The 18,914-nt window shown below is 37.6% G+C and overlaps 1 protein-coding gene across 6 annotated transcripts in view; it reads left to right on the top strand.

The window, feature by feature from the left end:
- The window catches only part of upb1 (ureidopropionase, beta), a 118,061-nt gene that overhangs the window by 22,026 nt on the left and 77,121 nt on the right, over nt 1-18,914 (top strand). The window contains exon 1 of one of the 6 annotated variants that reach the window (XM_062999181.1): nt 16,266-16,526. The exons of the other annotated variants lie outside the window; for them this stretch is intronic. Coding sequence (XP_062855251.1) covers nt 16,492-16,526 — 35 coding nt within the window. The 5' untranslated portion in view covers nt 16,266-16,491. Of the gene's footprint in view, nt 1-16,265; nt 16,527-18,914 lie in introns of those variants that run through there. 6 annotated transcript variants of the gene reach the window in all.

The following is an 18,914-nucleotide window of genomic DNA, read 5'->3' as shown; positions in this document are numbered from 1 at the left end:
TTACTGTAAGCCCGGATAAGTTCAATTTACTTAAAGAATTGAGGAAACCGGTTGCCTTAAAAAAGTTAAGTAATGTATAATGAAAACTTGAGTTAGCATAACTTAAAACATTAAGTTATTACAACAAAAAAGGCAAGTTGATTAAACTTTCTTTTTTGTTGTTATACCAACTGCTTTTCCCAATAATTCTACTCATTATCTTGAGCTCAATTGAAAAAAAAATTGATTTCTTCTTAGTTTTCATGTTAATTGCATTTTAAATATCAATTAGAAATGTTTATAGAAAAACAGACAGCATAATAAAATTATTTTTGCGGTACTATTTCAGTTCAGAAGTATTTACTTGAAATACAACATGTCAAGGAAACATCTTGAAAACTGTACAAACTGTATATAAAGTTCTGATGAAAGCACAAACAGCTCTTTACAGTAACCATGAATTTGTACTCAGTTTCGCACAGCAAGCTGATTTCTTAACGTTTGTCTGGCAGCTCTCTAAAACAAAGCAAAGAAACAAGAAATAGAAGTAAAAGTTAATATCAACATTAATACCATTAATTTAAGGATTAAAATAAAGCAAGCCAGCACACTTTTTGCTTCGTATTAAGGCTAGCATGCTAGCATGTAGCCTAAATACGGCAAATAAAGCAGCGCTGTTTGATTATTTATTTAGTGTCAACATTAAGATAATTTATTTTAAACAAAATTGTTAAGTAAAGTACAACACTTACCAAAATAAGACTGGAGTTGGGTTAACGGAAGATGAAACAGCCCCGTCAGACTGGTGTACATGCTACTCAAAAACAGCACAATCAGGAAGAAAAGGTTCCACTTCGCAAAAGATAATCGAGAAAAACAAGTTTACTTTTGCAAAAAGTCTTAAATGAAAAGTAAAAAGTAATTTGCAACAACAGGTTACAAAAGTTAAAACAAATGGCTACCCATCATTTTTGCCTGATTCACCAATACAGCAAGCTGAAAAAAGGCGGACTTACACGTAAATGGTGGGCTTTTTTCTGTTTAATTACCTTCATTTAACTTTTTTAAGTTAATCTGATAGAAAAGTCATTTTTTTTGTTTATTACACTTAAATCTTTTAGCACATTTAAATGTGTACTCAAATATCTAGCATGTTAAATATCTGGAGCTGGATTTTTTGTGACAAAGCATAGTTTGGGAGACCAGACAGACTCGCCTGTGATTCTTCATGATGGTAGATCGTGTAGTGTGAAACCCCCTATCTCCAAACAGTAGTGTGAAATACAAGACTGAAAAGACTCCCAAGTGCAGGAGATCCTGTTGTGTAGTGTGAACTGTACAGCAATCTGAATAACTTAAAAGTCGTGTAGTGTGAACTTGGCATAAGAGACTATGCCACCCCTTCAGACATTAAGACAACAAATACCAATTTAAAAAAAAGATCAGTTTTACAAACTTTATTACAACTTGAAATCTCAGCTCAGCTCACCTTAATTAAAGTAAAGCGGCAGCTCCACTAGTACACTCCTAGCAGGAACAATTATACCAAAGTGCCACTTCATTTGCAGCATAAAAAAGATTTTATTGCACTACAAATCTTTAAGTCCAATACACTGCAAAACCACTACACAGTTGGACATCACACCAGGTATAAAGTGACTAATTCCCCACACACTTCAATTTGCTTTAACACATCTTACCCTGGAAGTGGCTTTACATTTATTATAAATTTAAAAGCACATTCCACCCACTCCAAATGCATCGATGACCCGATGATGAACAAACAATTGGAAAATAAAATGTCATTACGTGCACACAGAGCGGTAGAGAGAACAGAGTGGCGACACTCCCATAGGGAACCGTTGGAAAGGGGGCGGGACATATTTTCTGTGCAGCTTCCGGGTTGTGGAGCTCTGTATAGTTCCAAATGTCCCATAGAGCCCCATTCATTTTTACTACTTATCAAACATTTTTAGCTGTTTGTTGCTTTGTTTTAAAAAAATAATGAATTTAATGTCATTAATATACTTAATACTGTTATTGTTTAGCATTTGCTCAGCACTAAATGTTACATGTTTATCTTAATTAATAGGTATAACTGAATTTAGCTTAGTCAGTTAAGCTTAATTACTGACACTAGAGTCTTTTCACCTAAAATTGATTAATTAAAAGTTGATTAATCAAGAGTCTTGTTACAGAAATGATAATAAAACATCAGAGCCATAATAAATCATGCTAATTTTACTTTCCTCAGGAATCCTCAGGAAAGTGAAGGGAGATTAGTTTATGTAAAAAACAAAACATAAAAAACTTTAATCTCTGTACTGTATATTGTCTCTACTACTTAATGATATCGCATGATGTAATGTATGCTAATATAATGTACTGTGTGTTAACAAGAACGACCTATTAAGTCATTATAAACATCAATCTTCCACTTCATATACCAAATTGACATTAAAGCAGATGCAGTAAATGTAAAGGCAGGTGAAGATACCCAGAAATTGTACAAATGTTTATTATTTACTGTTTAATATTTCATTTACTGCTGCCTGTCCCATATGAGAACATGACAGCGCCGGGTTTGTTTGGAACTATTGGAGGGTTACATGAACCACGTGACCGCGTAGCGGCGAGATCAAGGAGTGTCGCAACTCTCTCTATCTACGGCTCTGCGTGCACACAAGAGCATGATTTAAGACACCCTCTAAAGAGTGAGCAATTTCCCATTTGCCCTTTACTGGGCTACTGAAGCCTGTAGGGATTTGCATGTCGACCAGCTGTTACTCGAGTACGTCTTAGCCCTGGTTTACCCTCATCTAGCAGAAGACTTTTCCCTCCTGTGAGTCATACCTTTGTCTCCAATTCATTTTCTTGTAGTTCCTGCTCTACAGGTACTACAATATCAACTGGGTTACCCTGTGGGGTTACACTCCCTGGCCTAACTGCCTGAAGGACCCACTTCTCTTCTTCACACTCATTATGTGAACACAGTTACCTCTTCTGATCAAGACATTCATCCAGTTCATCCTGTTCCAGATTACTCTGATAAGCAGCACTTACTGCAGGACGAATTTCCGATCTATGTACATGTCTGATAGGCCCTTGTTGATGGACAGGTGTAACAGAATACACTGCCTCATTTCCTTTTGGTGCCTGTTTAATCTGATACACAGTTAAGTCCCAATGATCTTGAATTTTATTCCTACCTTGAACGTTAAGCTTTCTGAGGTACACAAGCTGTCCCTCTTGCAAGTCTGGGCATTATTTGCCTGATTATATTGCTCAGCTTGCACTTCCAACTGTTGACGAGCTTGCTGATAACGAGTCTCAGACACTGCTGGTGTTCCTCCACCTATTCTTCTACTCCCCCTTCCATTATGGGGTCCTCTGTATGCCCCAACAGAAAATCTTAACCAAACATCAAATAAAAAGGAGTCTTACCAGTGGATCGATAAACAGAGGTATTTTACGCAAAAAAAATACTTGGGGCAGGTACCTAGGCCAGTATTGCTTCTGCTCAATAGTCCAAAGGAGATCAAGCAATGTTCTGTTAAATTGTTCACGTCTGTTATGACAAGGAATAGGTCAGGTCTATTTTATTCCATAGATCTTACAAAGCTGTTGGATAAGTAAACTCTCAAAATTGAGACCTTGATCAGAATGTTTCCTTCGTGATACACCAAACAAAACCAATCCTTTACCAAAACATCAGCTACATTGGCAGCACGCTGATATTTTACAGTGATTGCTTGAGTATACATCGCAGAGAATACATCAGTGAGAATCAAAACATTCTCCCTTCCGTCACTTGCTTGATCCATCACTGTAAAATCTACTGGCAAAATCTCATGCGGCTGCGACGCCAATAAATTTCCCCTAAAGGCATGGACTTTAGGCTGAACAGCTTTGGCCAGCACACACCGCTCACACTCTTTACACCACTGTTTCACATCTCTTGTCATGCCTGACCAATAACACCTTGCCCATCATGAAGACTAGAAAACACTTCCCCTTGCAATCTCTACAGAAGAATCAGCTGTAAGATCTCCTGGCCCCCATCTTATGAATAGATCAGGCGATATAGTGTACCTTCTCATTCTATGACCTGTCTTACCAGGTCCTGGCTTCCCCGAGACAACATACACTTCTCTCGATGGTCTGGTGGGACCGCCCTCCTCCACAACTCCAAAACAGGACCAATAACTAAGTCTTGATTTTGCAATGTGGCCAGATCACCTCGAGAGCTACAATTTCATCCTGAGCCACCCTCTGGTTTTGGCCTAACCCAGCTGCACAGATGATTTCTAACACTGGAGCCAGCACTGATGTTCCTGGGCTCACATGATTGTCCTTCCTGACGCGACAAGGCATCAGCATTTATACCCTTTCAGGTCGATACCGCACGTCCAGATTAAAAGAAGCCAACTTAAAGGCCCAACATTGTTCCACTCTCCCAACTTAGCTGTCTGGTAATGACTAAAGAGATTATTATCTGTATACAGCACACAGTAAATTCTCAGCAAATACTCATGAAACCTTTCAGTGACCACCCATTTCAAGGCTGTAAATTCCAACTTTATGGAAGTATAGTTATACAGTGGTGTCAAAAAGTATTTAGTCAGCCACTGATTGTGCAGGTTCTCCTACTTAGAAAGATGAGAGAGGTCTGTAATTTTCATCATAGGTACACTTCAACTATGAGAGACAAAATGAGAAAAAAAAATCCAGGAAATCACATTGTAGGATTTTTAAAAAATTTATTTGTAAATTATGGTGGAAAATAAGTATTTGGTCAATAACAAACAAGCTTTCTGGCTCTCACAGACCTGTAACTTCTTCTTTAAGAAGCTTTTCTGTCCTCCACTCGTTACCTGTATTAATGGCACCTGTTTGACCTCGTTATCTGTATAAAAGACACCTGTCCACAGCCTCAAAAAGTCAGACTCCAAACTCAACCATGGTCAAGACCAAAGAGCTGTCAAAGGACACCAGGAAGAAAATTGTAGACCTGCACCAGGCTGGGAAGAGTGAATCTACAATAGGCAAGCAGGTTGGTGTGAATAAATCAACTGTGGGAGCAATTGTAAGAAAATGGAAGACATACAAGACCATTGATAATCTCTCTTGAGGGCAAGATCTCATCCCGTGGGGTCAAAATGATCATGAGAACGGTGAGCAAAAATCCCAGAACTACACAGAGGGACCTGATGAATGACCTGCAGAGAGCTGGGACCAAAGTAACAAAGGCTACCATCAGTAACACACTACGCCGAGAGGGACTCAAATCCTGCAGTGCCAGGCATGTCCCCCTGCTTAAGCCAGTACATGTCCAGGCCCATCTGAAGTTTGCCAGAGAGCATATGGATGATCCAGAAGAGGATTGGGAGAATATCATGTGGTCAGATGAAACCAAAATGGAACTTTTTGGTAAAAACTCAACCCGTCGTGTTTGGAGGAAGAAGAATGCTGAGTTACACCATACCTACTGTGAAGCATGGGGGTGGAAACATCATGCTTTGGGGCTGTTTTTCTGCAAAGGGGACAGGACGAGTGATCCGTGTTAAGGGAAGAATGAACGGGGCCATGTATCGTGAGATTTTAAGCCAAAACCTCCTTCCATCAGTGAGAGCATTGAAGATGGAACGTGGCTGGGTCTTCCAGCATGACAATGATCCCAAACACACCGCTCGGGCAACGAAGGAGTGGCTCCGTAAAAAGCATTTCAAGGTCCTGGAGTGGCCTAGCGACAGCCCCAAAACATCACTGCTCTAGAGGAGATCTGCATGGAGTAATGGGCCAAAATACCAGCTACAGTGTGTGCAAACCTTGTGAAGACTTACAGGAAACGTTTGACCTCTGTCATTGCCAACAAAGGTTATGTTACAAAGTATTGAGTTGAACTTTTGCTATTGACCAAATACTTATTTTTCACCATAATTTACAAATAAATTCTTTAAAAATCCTACAATGTGATTTCCTGGATTTTTTTTCTCATTTTGTCTCTCATAGTTGAAGTGTACCTATGATGAAAATTACAGACGTCTCTCATTTTTCTAAGTAGGAGAACTTGCACAATCAGTGGCTGACTAAATACTTTTTGGCCCCACTGTACATATTCCGTTCTTGGGCTTAAGGCCCCTGCTTGCACAAGCAAATGGCCTATGTTGTCCATCCTGCTATTGAGAGAGTATGGCCTCAAGCCCGCAGTGACTAGCATCAATTTATAGGATAAAAGGCTTCTGAAAGTCAGCATATGCCAGGACCAGTGCTGAAATCAAAGCTGTCTTAGGTCAATCAAATTAGTGATTGCATTTTGAATCCCATCTATCAACCAGTGGAATATTAGGGGGTTTTATCCTGTTTCCGAGTCCTAACCAACTCGTTAACAAGGCAAATCCATTCACAAATTTATAAAAATCATTGGCAAAACCAAGAAATTAACACAGTTCTGCCAGACAAGTAGTCTCCTCCAGTCTCGGACTGCCGCCACTTTGTCTGGGTCCGTTGATACACCCTGTCAAGAAACCACATGCCCCAGATACTTCTCTTCCTTCTGGAAGAAGCAGCACTTTTCCAACTTCCCTTTAAGGCCTTGCTATTTAAGGCAATAGAACACTGTCTGCAGCCGCTCAATATGCTGATGATCACAGGAGAAAACAATAACATTATCCAAATAAAAGAGTACAGACTGGTACCGTTCACAACCTTTGTATTTCCGATGGAAGGTCACACTTATTTTGTATTCATTTAAAGCATCCATTTAACAAATTTATATTTATAAGTGTAGTTTTAATAAAGCATAAACTGTATTACATAGAGTTTGTAACAGGTGTGAAATATAAAAATATGTAGGAGTAATAAGATCCAACTATTGGATTTTGGATTGAAGATGTTTTATAGTCATTTGTTTTTATTTTAATTTAAATAGCATTTAAAATGTGTTAAATAGAGCATTAAAACCAACTGTGAAATGTGTAACTATGTGACAGTAATGTGACATTTTAATTTGTCACTGATTTCTCTCTATACTATGTACCAGGATAAATGCTATTGAAATTTTTAAAGTTAAAACAAGTGGACCCTTTCATCCAAAAGTCAAAGGTTGTGACACATTACTGTTGCCTAGTTATATATTTCACAGGTGATTTTACTGTTTTATGTAACACAGTATATGTGTCAAAATGTATGAGAAATTGTTAAAAATGAATATAAAACAAGTTGTGCCACATTACTGCCACATAGTTACAGATTTCACAGCTAGTTTTAATGCAGTTTAAATGCTTTTGACATTTGAAATAAAAAATTGACTATAAAACATGATCTTCTATCTAAAATCCAATGGTTGTATCTTATTACTGCTACCTATTTACATATTTCACATCTGTTTAATACTCTATGTAACACAGTTTACATGCCATTAAAAATAGACTTATTTAGTGAGCGGCCTCGTCATAAGGGACAGTATTAACCCAAGGTGTGAGCATAAAAAGCCAGCAAAGGATAAATTCAAGTCAAGTCAAATTTATTTGTATAGCGCTTTTTACAATGGACATTGTCTCAAAGCAACTTTACAGAATCCAGGACCAACAGACCAAAAATCCCTGTTGAGGAAGCCGAGGGTGACAGTGGCAAGGAAAAACTCCCTTAAAAAATACATGAAGAAACCTTGAGAGGAACCAGGCTCAGCAAGGACCCCAATCCTCCTTGGGTGGGCTGGAGGATAATTTAATTAAATAGGATTTACACAAATACATACACAAAATTAAATTGAACTAAACGTTCTAACTAGCAAAAAATAAATAAATAAAAATAAATAATAATAATAATGTAAACAGTTGAAGTTCTTCATTATTCAGTCCAGTCTGTGATGAGTTTTTGACATTTTTGTGCAATTATGCCAGAATCCCGTAATATCTAGCAGAAGCAGAATGGTTGGCACGTCACTCTCGTCTCCCCCACCATCATCAAACCTGAGTGATGAGACGAGAGGCAGAACGACAACGACCTACCATCCCTGATCACCACGAGTTTCTATGACCTACAACCCCCAAGTCAGCCTTTGTCTAAAATTGGGGTGGGCAGCTCCAGTCATATAGGTCAGAAATCAGGTGCAGCCAGAAGCCAACATGCAGCACCAACAAATCTGAGAAACATGAGAGCACCAGACTGCCCAGACCTCCAGGACCGGAGCCACACCCCTAGTTTGGAAAGACTAATTAAAAGCCTGAGTAAATAAATAGACAGGTCAAGGATATATACAAACAGAGGAAAGTACTTTCGCCTTTACCTGGACTTTGTACCACTGTGCACCAGCATGTCAGAAAGATTAGTGCCTCCCATATGTTGATTGTAGGCATGAATAACTGATGGACAAGGGACAGCAATCTTTGCATGGCCAACTTTGTTTAGGCCTGGGAGTGAAGTAGTGTCACTGTTGTCTTTTAGCGCCTACAAGGAAACTGTTTTAGGGAGTTTTTTTCCCTTTTCTCTTCTTCTTACTGTAATATGTCTGGTAATATGTTTTTATACCACATATGTTAGTTTGTTACCATAGTATTGCTAGTACAAGTACTATTTCCACATATTTATTTAAGATCTACTATATTTACAGTACTTAGTAAACATGTCAGAAATGGTATAAAATTACACTGATATAATATTTTCAGCAAATATAGAAACAAATAACAATAAGTACATTATAGTTATTACAGTGACTATATTTTTTTGTTATAATATACAATTTATTATTTTGACATAATTTACTAGTCATTACAATTTTAGACCATACAAAATAATATTTCAAAAACTATTTTAGCATTTAATGATATAACAATAAATATATAATAAATATATCAATACATATATCACATTAACAACAATAAATGATCAGAGAGTTTTTATTTTAAAACGAATAGTCAATTCAAATTACATTAAGCGTAGCATACCTACCTTTACTATAAAGTGAAAAACAAACTATTTGGTAACGTGTGTTTTTCAAAAAATATTCTTTTTGTTATATAAAGTTACATAGTTCTTTTCATCAAAACCTCTAGAACTATAATATGTAATAAAAAAAATATGCTTACCACAAAAACAATCCACATGTATAGAGTGATTTTTCTGTTCCTGACTTGTTCCATGGATGAGAACTGAAATGGCATACTATTGAAAGACACAGTAACCTCTAGAGAATATTTTTAGACTAACATACCTCTGCTGACTGGAAAAGATGGCACTGTCAACGTTAGCCACTGTTTTGTTTGGTCTTTTTTGTACTTTCATTTAAAATTACATTTTTAAATATCTGGGTTTACTTGTGTTACTGCTTTAATGTGCTTTTAAATTCTTGATAAGTGTAAAGCCACTTTCAGGGTGAGGTGTGTAGCCCCAACCTGTTTCCACCCTAAGTAAAGGACATTGAAGTGTGTGGGGAATTAGTCACTATATTCCTGGTGTAATGTGCAACTGTGTAGTGGTTTTGCAGTGTATTGGACCAGTGTATTGGTGCAATATTTTTATGCTGCGAATGGAGTGTGTTTTGGCATTTTGGTGTAATTATTCCTGCTAGGGGTGGACTAGTGGAGCTGCTGCTTTACTTCAATTAAGGTGAGCTGAGTTAAGATTGTAAAGGAACTATTGCTGTCTACTGTAGTAATAAAGTTTGTAAAATTGATCTTCCTTTTTTTTAATTGGTATTGGTATTTATTGGTGAATTGGTATTTATTATCTTAATGTCTGGAACCCCTTTTCTCCAGGGTTAAACTAAGCGTTGGCATGGTTGCTTAGTCTTTAAGATTCACTTAGGGATCACCACGCTACAATAGGGTGTATTCAACAGGATAATTTTTTATTGTTTCTTTGAGTGTTACTTTTTACTTGGAAGTGGCTAGTGTGTAGATTGAGCTTATGTAAATTTAATTTGGCAAAAAGAAACAGTGGTTGACAAAGGGGTTTCAAATGGAGGCAGAGTTGCAACGATTACGACAACAAGTGCTGCAGTTAAAGACTGAAAATGCCTGCCTTTCTAGAGACCCTGGGCCAGGACCCGTAAAGGACATTAAGTTATTGTCTGAGGCAGTGGGACAGACTGTGTATATTACCAGAGATGAGAAATGTCCAATGTTTTGTGGACGAGGTCATATAACAGTGGAAGATTGGGTGGAAGAAGTTCGACATTGCACTTCTGCACGTAAAATGTCTAATGCTGATAGCGTTTTTGATTACCTTGAGGGTAAAGCACGTACAGAGATTAAGTATAGGTCAGATTGAGTTAAAAATAATGGAGAAGAGATTTTTAAAAGGTCTTTTTAAAAGTGTATGCTTATGCACATTCATGTGAAAAAAATGCTGATTTGTTTGGCTCTGTGTGAGCAGACTTTTTTTGTTATGCACTTAAACAAAAACCGCTTTAGATCATGACTGACTCCCACCTACGTGACATTTTACAAGTGTCTACCACTGTTCTCGAACCAACTGCCCTCTGAAAACCAGAAATCCGTAAAACCCTTCACATTTGTGTCAATAAGATACCTGTTTCACAATTATCAGAATTTCACAGATTTATTTTAGAGTTTCTAAATGTTATGAATTTCTGTTAGAAATTCAGATAGCTCGTGTGTGAAAATTTATTTTCAAACAACAAAGTAACTAAATGTAAGCATTTAGATGAACAAATTCTGATTCTGGGGTTTTAGGAATGAATGTAATCAGTGAGTGCTACAGAGAATTGTTTAAAGAACATTTGTTTCAGATCCCCCAGTTCAGTCAGCAGTCCTGGCACTACAGCGTGCACTCTGCCATTGTCAGCAGACAAAGGCTATAGCACATGCTAATGCTCTGAATGAGATGCGATTAGAGTAAAAAATCATGTTGCATTTCAGCAGGTATGATGGTTTTGACTACTGTCATGTGCCCTCAGCTTTACTGTGCAATGAGTATGCAGTTGGAACCTTTAGACCCCTTGGAACGTAATCCACATGACGGTATTTTAGTGTCTCTAGCTCTTGTACATTTTGAGCGAGGCACAGCTTATGCCCCAGTTTTTAATGTGTTATTTATTTCTAAACATTGTGATCGGTCCTTTAGGTAAAGATAGCGATAACTCGGTGAAAATGTTGAGCCATGAGTTAGCGAATGAAAAGGCTGTGGAAGTGAAAGACACCGATTGAGGTGGACCTGAGTGCACATGATGAACGTAGTGAACGTAGTGGCATACACAGACAGTGATGGCCTGCACAGTTCTTTTGTGCTGTTTTAAACGTGCTTCGATAGTAACCTAGTATCCAAGGCATATTCAATATAACGAATATAGTCATTTTCAATATTGTGTAAAAAATACTATCGAATATATTGCTATTTGCGATATACCACCCAGCCCTAACTACACCTGGCATACAGATTAACTAAAAGGGTATATCATTAGTGACTGTCTCCTATCTGTTGTTCTGTCACCCCTCATACCCCATTTATCATTCAACAGGACCCCCTCTAGGTGCCCAGGTGGCGTAGTGGGAAATTCCGCTAGCACACCAGCTCTGAGATTCTGAACTCCTTGGTTGCAATCAGGGATCCCCCAGTAGCGGTAGACAAATTGACTACGCTAAATTGGGAGAAAATGGGAGAAAATGCATAAATAAAATAGAAAAACAAAAACAGGACCCCCACTAATCAGATGATGTATGGGTATTGGATTCTTTTCAGCACTGCAATGACACTAACATGCTAATGACATGGTAGTGTGTGCTGTTCTGGTAAGGATGTATCATGTGCAGCAGTGTGGTTGTGTATTTTAAGTGCTGTTAAAACTTACTGGGCTATTTATTATGAACACACACTCAGTTAACACTTCACTGTATGTGTAGAGACTACAGCTTTTTTCTTTTTTAATTGCACAGTGTGTGTTCCCCCTACTATTACTGTACACTTTCTGATCACAGAAAACCATTGCTGGTTCAAGCCCCATCTTTGACGTGTTGAAGTGTCAAATGTTCCACTCATACCAGTACAGCACATACTGCCATGTTATTACTGTGTAAATGCTATTGTAGCGCTGAAAATTGTCCACCACGCAAATAAGCTCTGGTCAGTGTGGGTTCTGTGCAGGTCCTTTTCAACTGATTAATGGGGTATAGATATATAATTTTACACTCACTTATTTTAACTGTATGGAAGTTGTAGCTCTTAAAATAATAAGTGAATGTACATACCAGATAAATATACCTGATAAAGTGCCTATCTAAGCACAATGTTATTGTGGTGGTATTGTGTATATGCTGGTGACATGACATGACACTGACATGACAGATACAATGCATTCACATCAGGACCTGTCTCAAATTGTGTGTCTGTGTAGTTTCTATGTGTGTTTGTACTGTGTACACTAGCACTGTGCTGACATGCATGCATCATTGTGCATACAGTGGGATTCACAATTTATTACTAGACTGATACCTGTGGGAGATTTTTATATAATTGTTTTTATATTTTAGATTTGATATATTTAGTGAATATTAATTAATAATTAATTATTAAATTATCAAACAATTATTAGAGGTCATCTGTATAACCTAAAGGCTACTTTAATTTTCTATAAATTAGTGTAACCAAAATCCTGTAACAAGATATATTGATAGTGTAAAAGATACTTGATAAGAGAAACTGAGAGCAGTGATGTACATGTAACAAAAGCAGGAACAGTTGGACAAACTCAGAATGAACTCAGAATGAAATTATAAAAGTTTTTAATGGCAATTCTTATAGTGTATTCTGTTTACGTGCATAAGACATGTTCAAAAATCCTGTGTACATGATTTACAAAAAGTTATGGTATTAATAAAAAGGTATGGTATTAATAAAAAAATATAAATCAATTTTATTACAATACTAATCAGTATATATTATTTTATAAACCAGTATATATTCTTTTACAGGTCAGTATTGTTAAAGGCTAGTTATATTATTGGCCAAACTTTGATTTTATAAAATACTATGATTAATGATGGTGTATTCTGACAAACTCTACATGTTTTAATATTTTTAACACAACCCTAATGCTGGGGGAATGTAAATGTCAGTGGGGAAGATGGGTCATGGCCGCAAAAAACAAAAGTAACAATTTGGAAGCAATTGAATGTCACAAAAAATGTGAAGTTTAAGGAAATCAAAGAACAAAAACAACAAATTGCAAACAATGGTAAAATAATATTCAATGATTATTAAAATAATATATACTACTTTATTAGTATTGATTCACATTCGTTAGTTATTTATACCATTATTTCTTTTTGTTATGTACTGTTTTGTAGTACATAAACGGAATACACTACTATTGGACACAGGATTTTGGAACATGTCTGACACACGTAAAAAAAATACACTTTCAGAATACCTTTAAACACTTTCTTATTATGTTTATTCTAAGTTATTTTTAACTGTTCTTGGTTTTGTTACATATGAATCACTGCTCTCAGTTTCTCACCGCAAGTATCTTTACAAACACACAGTCACCTGTTACTTCTTACACACAAACATAAAAACATTTTTTCTTAAACATTATTATGCTATCCCTTATAAAATATTTGATTAACATAATTTATTAATCATTGATTTTACACTGCTTATAAAAATATATCATTAAAATATGTCTTGTTGGCCTTTTGGTTACATTAATTTTGTAGAAAATTAAAGTAAGCCTTAGCTTAGGTTATACAGATTACCTGTAATAATTGTATTGTATTTATCAATTAATCTTTACTAAATACATTCAATCTAAAACATAGGATAACAGGATAAAAAAATGATTGGCTAAAGGCCAACTTTTGGATATTTAATGCTCGCTAGTACAATTCATAACTGGTTTGAGGCGGACCAAACCATTTCATGTAAATATAAGAGGTGGGGGACAAAACAGAGGATCTCTGGCTGTTTACTGTTTCTAACAAGTAAAGAAAATTTTAGTTTTAAATAAAAATGTTAATGATAGTTTAATAATTTAATATGAAAAACACCAAATGTTCTAATAAATGTTTAGGGCCCCTGTCAGTCATAGACCCTTCTGTCACTGTTCCACTGCATAGTATCATACGCTATGGTACATTAAACTGTGGTCTTATGTTTCTACGTGAAATGTTGCCAGCTAACCCATACTGTACTTAAGTACCTGTGCTAAATTTGGTTACACTTCATGACCAGGTACCAAGCTTACTGGCTGTGTAGGTGTGTAGAGAAACAGTGCAGGTCAAATAGCGTAGCCACAGAATCGTCACTGGAATAAGACAATACAAGTGCAATACAATATATTTTTATTTGACTAGTGCAGGAGAGCTTTTAATGAGTTTAGTTTTTCACATAGACATCCTTCCTAAAAAAAATGGAAAGCCTTTAGAACTGCTTTTGGTTAGTTGACGAGGTGCAAGCTCTTATCAGTGCATGGTTCAAAGATTACAAGTCACTGATAGCATTTGAAAATAAAAAGTGTTTAAAACACTTCAAAAACAGTTTTACAAAGAATACAAGACGTGGCATACCAGAGGGCAACAAAATGGTGCCGTGAAAAAATGTAAAAGCTTTAACAGGACTACAAAATTAATGATCACAATACTACAGAATTAATGCCCCCAGTAACCACAGCGGTGCAGACAAAATTTGGTCTTGAATGTTTGATGCTTTAGACAAAGTTTGTGCAGCAAGCATTCACATTATTTTTATTTGAGTACACACATGCACCTGCCTAGGCAAAAGTATTTACTCCCTCACATGCAAATACATGCTTGCACACACACCCAATAACATAACTCCTCCCCACATACATATTTGCATACACCTTAGCAATCACCTAAAACACCATAGCAACCACCCACCAACACACTAGCAATCACCTAAAATTCCTTAGCAACCAGCTAGCAACTACTTAGTAACTGTAAAACTACATCTTAGCAAACACTTTAACATCTAGGTTTGGGCGGTATGACGGTATTACGGTATTCCGCGGTATTTAAAAATGGTGACGGTATTTTTAAAAAAATGTGAAGCGCCAAATTTCTGCTTCAGGTTTACCTTAAAAACGGAGACTTTAGGACATGCGCGCATCCACAGTAAGGGAGGGGTGGGAGGGGTAGGCGGTTGGAGCTCGCTGATTGGTTGTGGAGGTGATCACTGAGGCGATAACACGAAAACTAGTGCGCGCTCTACATAGACGCGTTTTACGTCATCCTATGCGCGCTCCCGAGAAGGAGGCTGTTTGAAACCTTAGATGCCTTAATAAGCTGTAGTTCGGTATCTTAACATTTCAAGAACGAGTGAGCATCGGAAGTGTCCTTGGCTTAAAACATGGCTGACGGTGCGGAGAAACGGAATTATTTTCAAACGTAAATAAATGATTATTGATGATTATTGAACTTGTATAAACTTGCACGTGTTTTTATTTGCAAAATCGAGCTTGTGAGTTGACATGCTAGTGCACTGTGCTATCCCATCCCATTGGATTGAATGGCAAAAAGCTAACTGTTAGCTTAGTATAAGACAGCCCAGATATTAATATCAATGATGAACGATCATGAACATTTTGCTACCTTGCCTTAAATGTAGGCATAATTCAAACAACACTTCAATGAGAAAAAAGATTTATTTTAAAAGGAAACTACAGGAAAAAGACAGACTGTGGTTGCATTGCATTAAGTTTCATAAAAATCCTCTCTTGTGCAGAGATGTGTTTGTGCCTGTGTTTGTTTCTGCTTTAAAACATACACGCCATGAACCAATCAGATTTAACATCATTAAACAAGTTTTTTCTCAATTATTTGTCATAATACTACTAGCGCTCTCTTTATCTGTGTGTGTGTGTGTGTGTCGCTCCCCGTGATAACTGCGCAGTTCTAATCGGCTGTATTTCACCCACTCCGCTTCGCATCAGTAGACGGAATTAATCAGTCATTATAAAATAAAAATATATGTAGAGAGCTCCCTAGCTTTTCGAACACACCCTATATAACAGCTCCCAGAGGCGCGACTCGGGTTCCTTTAGTTCATTTCAAAGAGCCGTTCAATAGAATCGGATCGTTCGCGAACGACCCATCACTAACATACAGACACGCCCCCTACGCGCCTGCGTCGTAATAACGTATTTTTTGAAGACGGTATGGCGGTATGAAAATCGGCAATATCGCCCAACCCTATTAACATCCATCCCCTATATCATACTACCCACCTAGCAACACTTTAGGAACCACCTAGCAACAATATAGCAACCTCTGTACATCCTGGCAACTGCATAGCAGGGAAAACAGTCCACAGTGAGGATGTAAGGGGTCACTGATAATGTTTTTAGCTCGGGATATGCAGCACATTGACGCAAGGTCCTGAATGGAGGAAAGAGAAGTCCCAATGATTTTCTCTGCTGCCCTCACCACTCTCCTCACATTCTGTCATTTTTTACTGTTCCTGAAATCCTATGTGGCGTATTTTGATATTATTAAAATCCGTCATTAACAAATCCGTCATTGTCGCGAACCCATGCAGCCGCAGCCGAACAGGGCGCCGCCATCTTGGTATAAGTATTTTAGAATTGAATTTTATGTGTAAAGAGCATTTAGCATGATTGCACAGTTTTTATCAGTTTATTAATTTTCTTTAGTAAATGCACCTTCTGCAATCACCCTATTGTTATCTGACAGTCTGATTGTTATTATTCGTATTGGTATCCGTGTCATGCTGTTCTTCTTCTTATTATTATTAAGACTTTGTTGGCTTGACAAATTGGCTTAAAATTTGACACAATTGTAGATCCTATACAGGAATAGCATGCTTGTGTTCCGGCTTCCGCTATACTGCCCGGCAAAGTCTACATTTTTGTTCCATAGAGAATGAAGGGTCGAATGTTCGAAAAATTCTTTGATGTAACTTTTACAGAACACATACACACAGACTCTTTTCTCTCCCTCATTCATGGGCAGCTAAACAACCCCTCAACTACCACATAGTCAATTAACCCTCAACCCTATTTACCCCATGGGCTAAATACCTCTTAGCCACAGCTAACCCACAGCTAATTTCCCATAAACCCTAATTACCCCAACAGCTAAATAACCACTCAATCGCAACTACCCCAACAGCTAAATATTTTCTCAACCCTAATTACTCTAACAGCTAAATAACCCCTGAGCCTTAACTGCCCCATAGCCAATTATCCCTCAACCCTAGTAACCCAAACAGCTAAATAACCTCTTAACGTCAACTACCCAAACAGCTAAATACCCTCTCAGCCAAACCTATCCCACAACCAATTGCCCATGAACCCTAATTACCCCAACAGCTAATTAACCCCTTAGCCTTAACTACCCTACAGCCAATTACCCCTCTATTCTAATTACCTCAACAGCTAAATTACCCATTAGCCTAAAAGCCTTCAACCAAAACTACCCCAACAGCTAAATACCCCCTCAGCCTTAACTATCCCACAGTCAATTAGCACCAACACTAATTACACCAACAGCTAAATACCCCCTCAGCCTTAACCATCCCACAGCTAATTACCTCAACCCTAATTACATCAACAGCTAAATACCCCACAGCCAACAAACCCTCAACCCGTATTACCACAACAGCTAAGTAACCTTTCAACCTCAACTACCACACAGACAATTACATCTCAAGCCTAATTACCCTAACAGCTTGATCTCAACTACCCCAAACGCTAAATACCCTCTCAAGTTCAAGTTCCCTTAACCCTAAATACTGCAACAGCTAAATAACTCATTAACCCTAATTACCCCCAACAACCAAATACCCCCTCAGATTCAATTACCTCTCAATCCTAATTACCCCATCAGCTAAATAAACCCTCAGCCTCAACTACCCCTAATGCTAAATAACACCTCCAACCTGATTACACAAACAACTAAATAAACCCTTAAACTCAATTACCCCAACAGCAAAGAAAAACCTTTTAGTGTCATCTATGCCAAAGCCAGCTACCCCTAGCCTAACCTCTCAGCCTTAGCTTTCCCAGCAGCTATATAACCCCTTAATTCTAATTACTCCAACACCTAAATCCCCCTTAAGTACCTTAACAGCATTAACTACCCCAAAGCCTCAACTCTATTTAGCCCAACAGATGAATCTCTTATCAGCCTCTACTACCCCACAGCAAATTACCCCTCAAAATGGCATAACCAAAAGTACTTGGACCAACTTGACCAAAATACCCACCAACTGCATGATCAAAAATATTCTGACACCACCAACTGCATGACCAAAAGTATTCACACACCACCAACTGCATGGCCAAAAGTATTTGGACACCACCAACTGCATGGCCAAAAGTATTTGGACACCACCAACTGCATGACTAAAAATATTCGCACACAATCAACTGTATGACCAAAAGTATTTAGACACTAACTACATGACCAAATCTATTTGGACACCACCAAATAAATTACCAAAATATGTGGATGCCACCAACTACATGCTTGCATACACACACAATCACCTGCATGACCAAAAGTATTTAGACAACACCAACTGCATGACCAAAATATATGGACGCCAACAATTGCATGCTTGCACACACACACACACACTACATTTAGCTACATAACCAAAAGTATTTGGACACCACCAACTGCATAACCAAATGTGTTAGAACGCGAGCAAATGCATGACTAAAAGTGTTCAGACACCACCAACTGCATGCAACATACACATTCACCTGTCTACAAGAAAACAAAAATTTTGAACACCACCAGCATGAACAAAAATACTTGGACACCATCAACTGCATTACCAAAAGTATTTGGACGCCACCAACTTCATGCATGCACACACACAAACACTCACCTGCATGACCAAAAGTATTCAGACACCACCAACTGCATGACCAAAAGTATTTAGACACCACCAATTGCATGACCAAAAGTATTCAGACACCACCAACT

The sequence above is a fragment of the Trichomycterus rosablanca genome, chromosome 7, assembly GCF_030014385.1.
Source record: "Trichomycterus rosablanca isolate fTriRos1 chromosome 7, fTriRos1.hap1, whole genome shotgun sequence".
Taxonomy (NCBI): domain Eukaryota; kingdom Metazoa; phylum Chordata; class Actinopteri; order Siluriformes; family Trichomycteridae; genus Trichomycterus; species Trichomycterus rosablanca.
The sequence above is the reverse complement of the archived record's forward strand: the minus strand, read 5'-3'. Positions and strand labels throughout refer to the sequence as shown.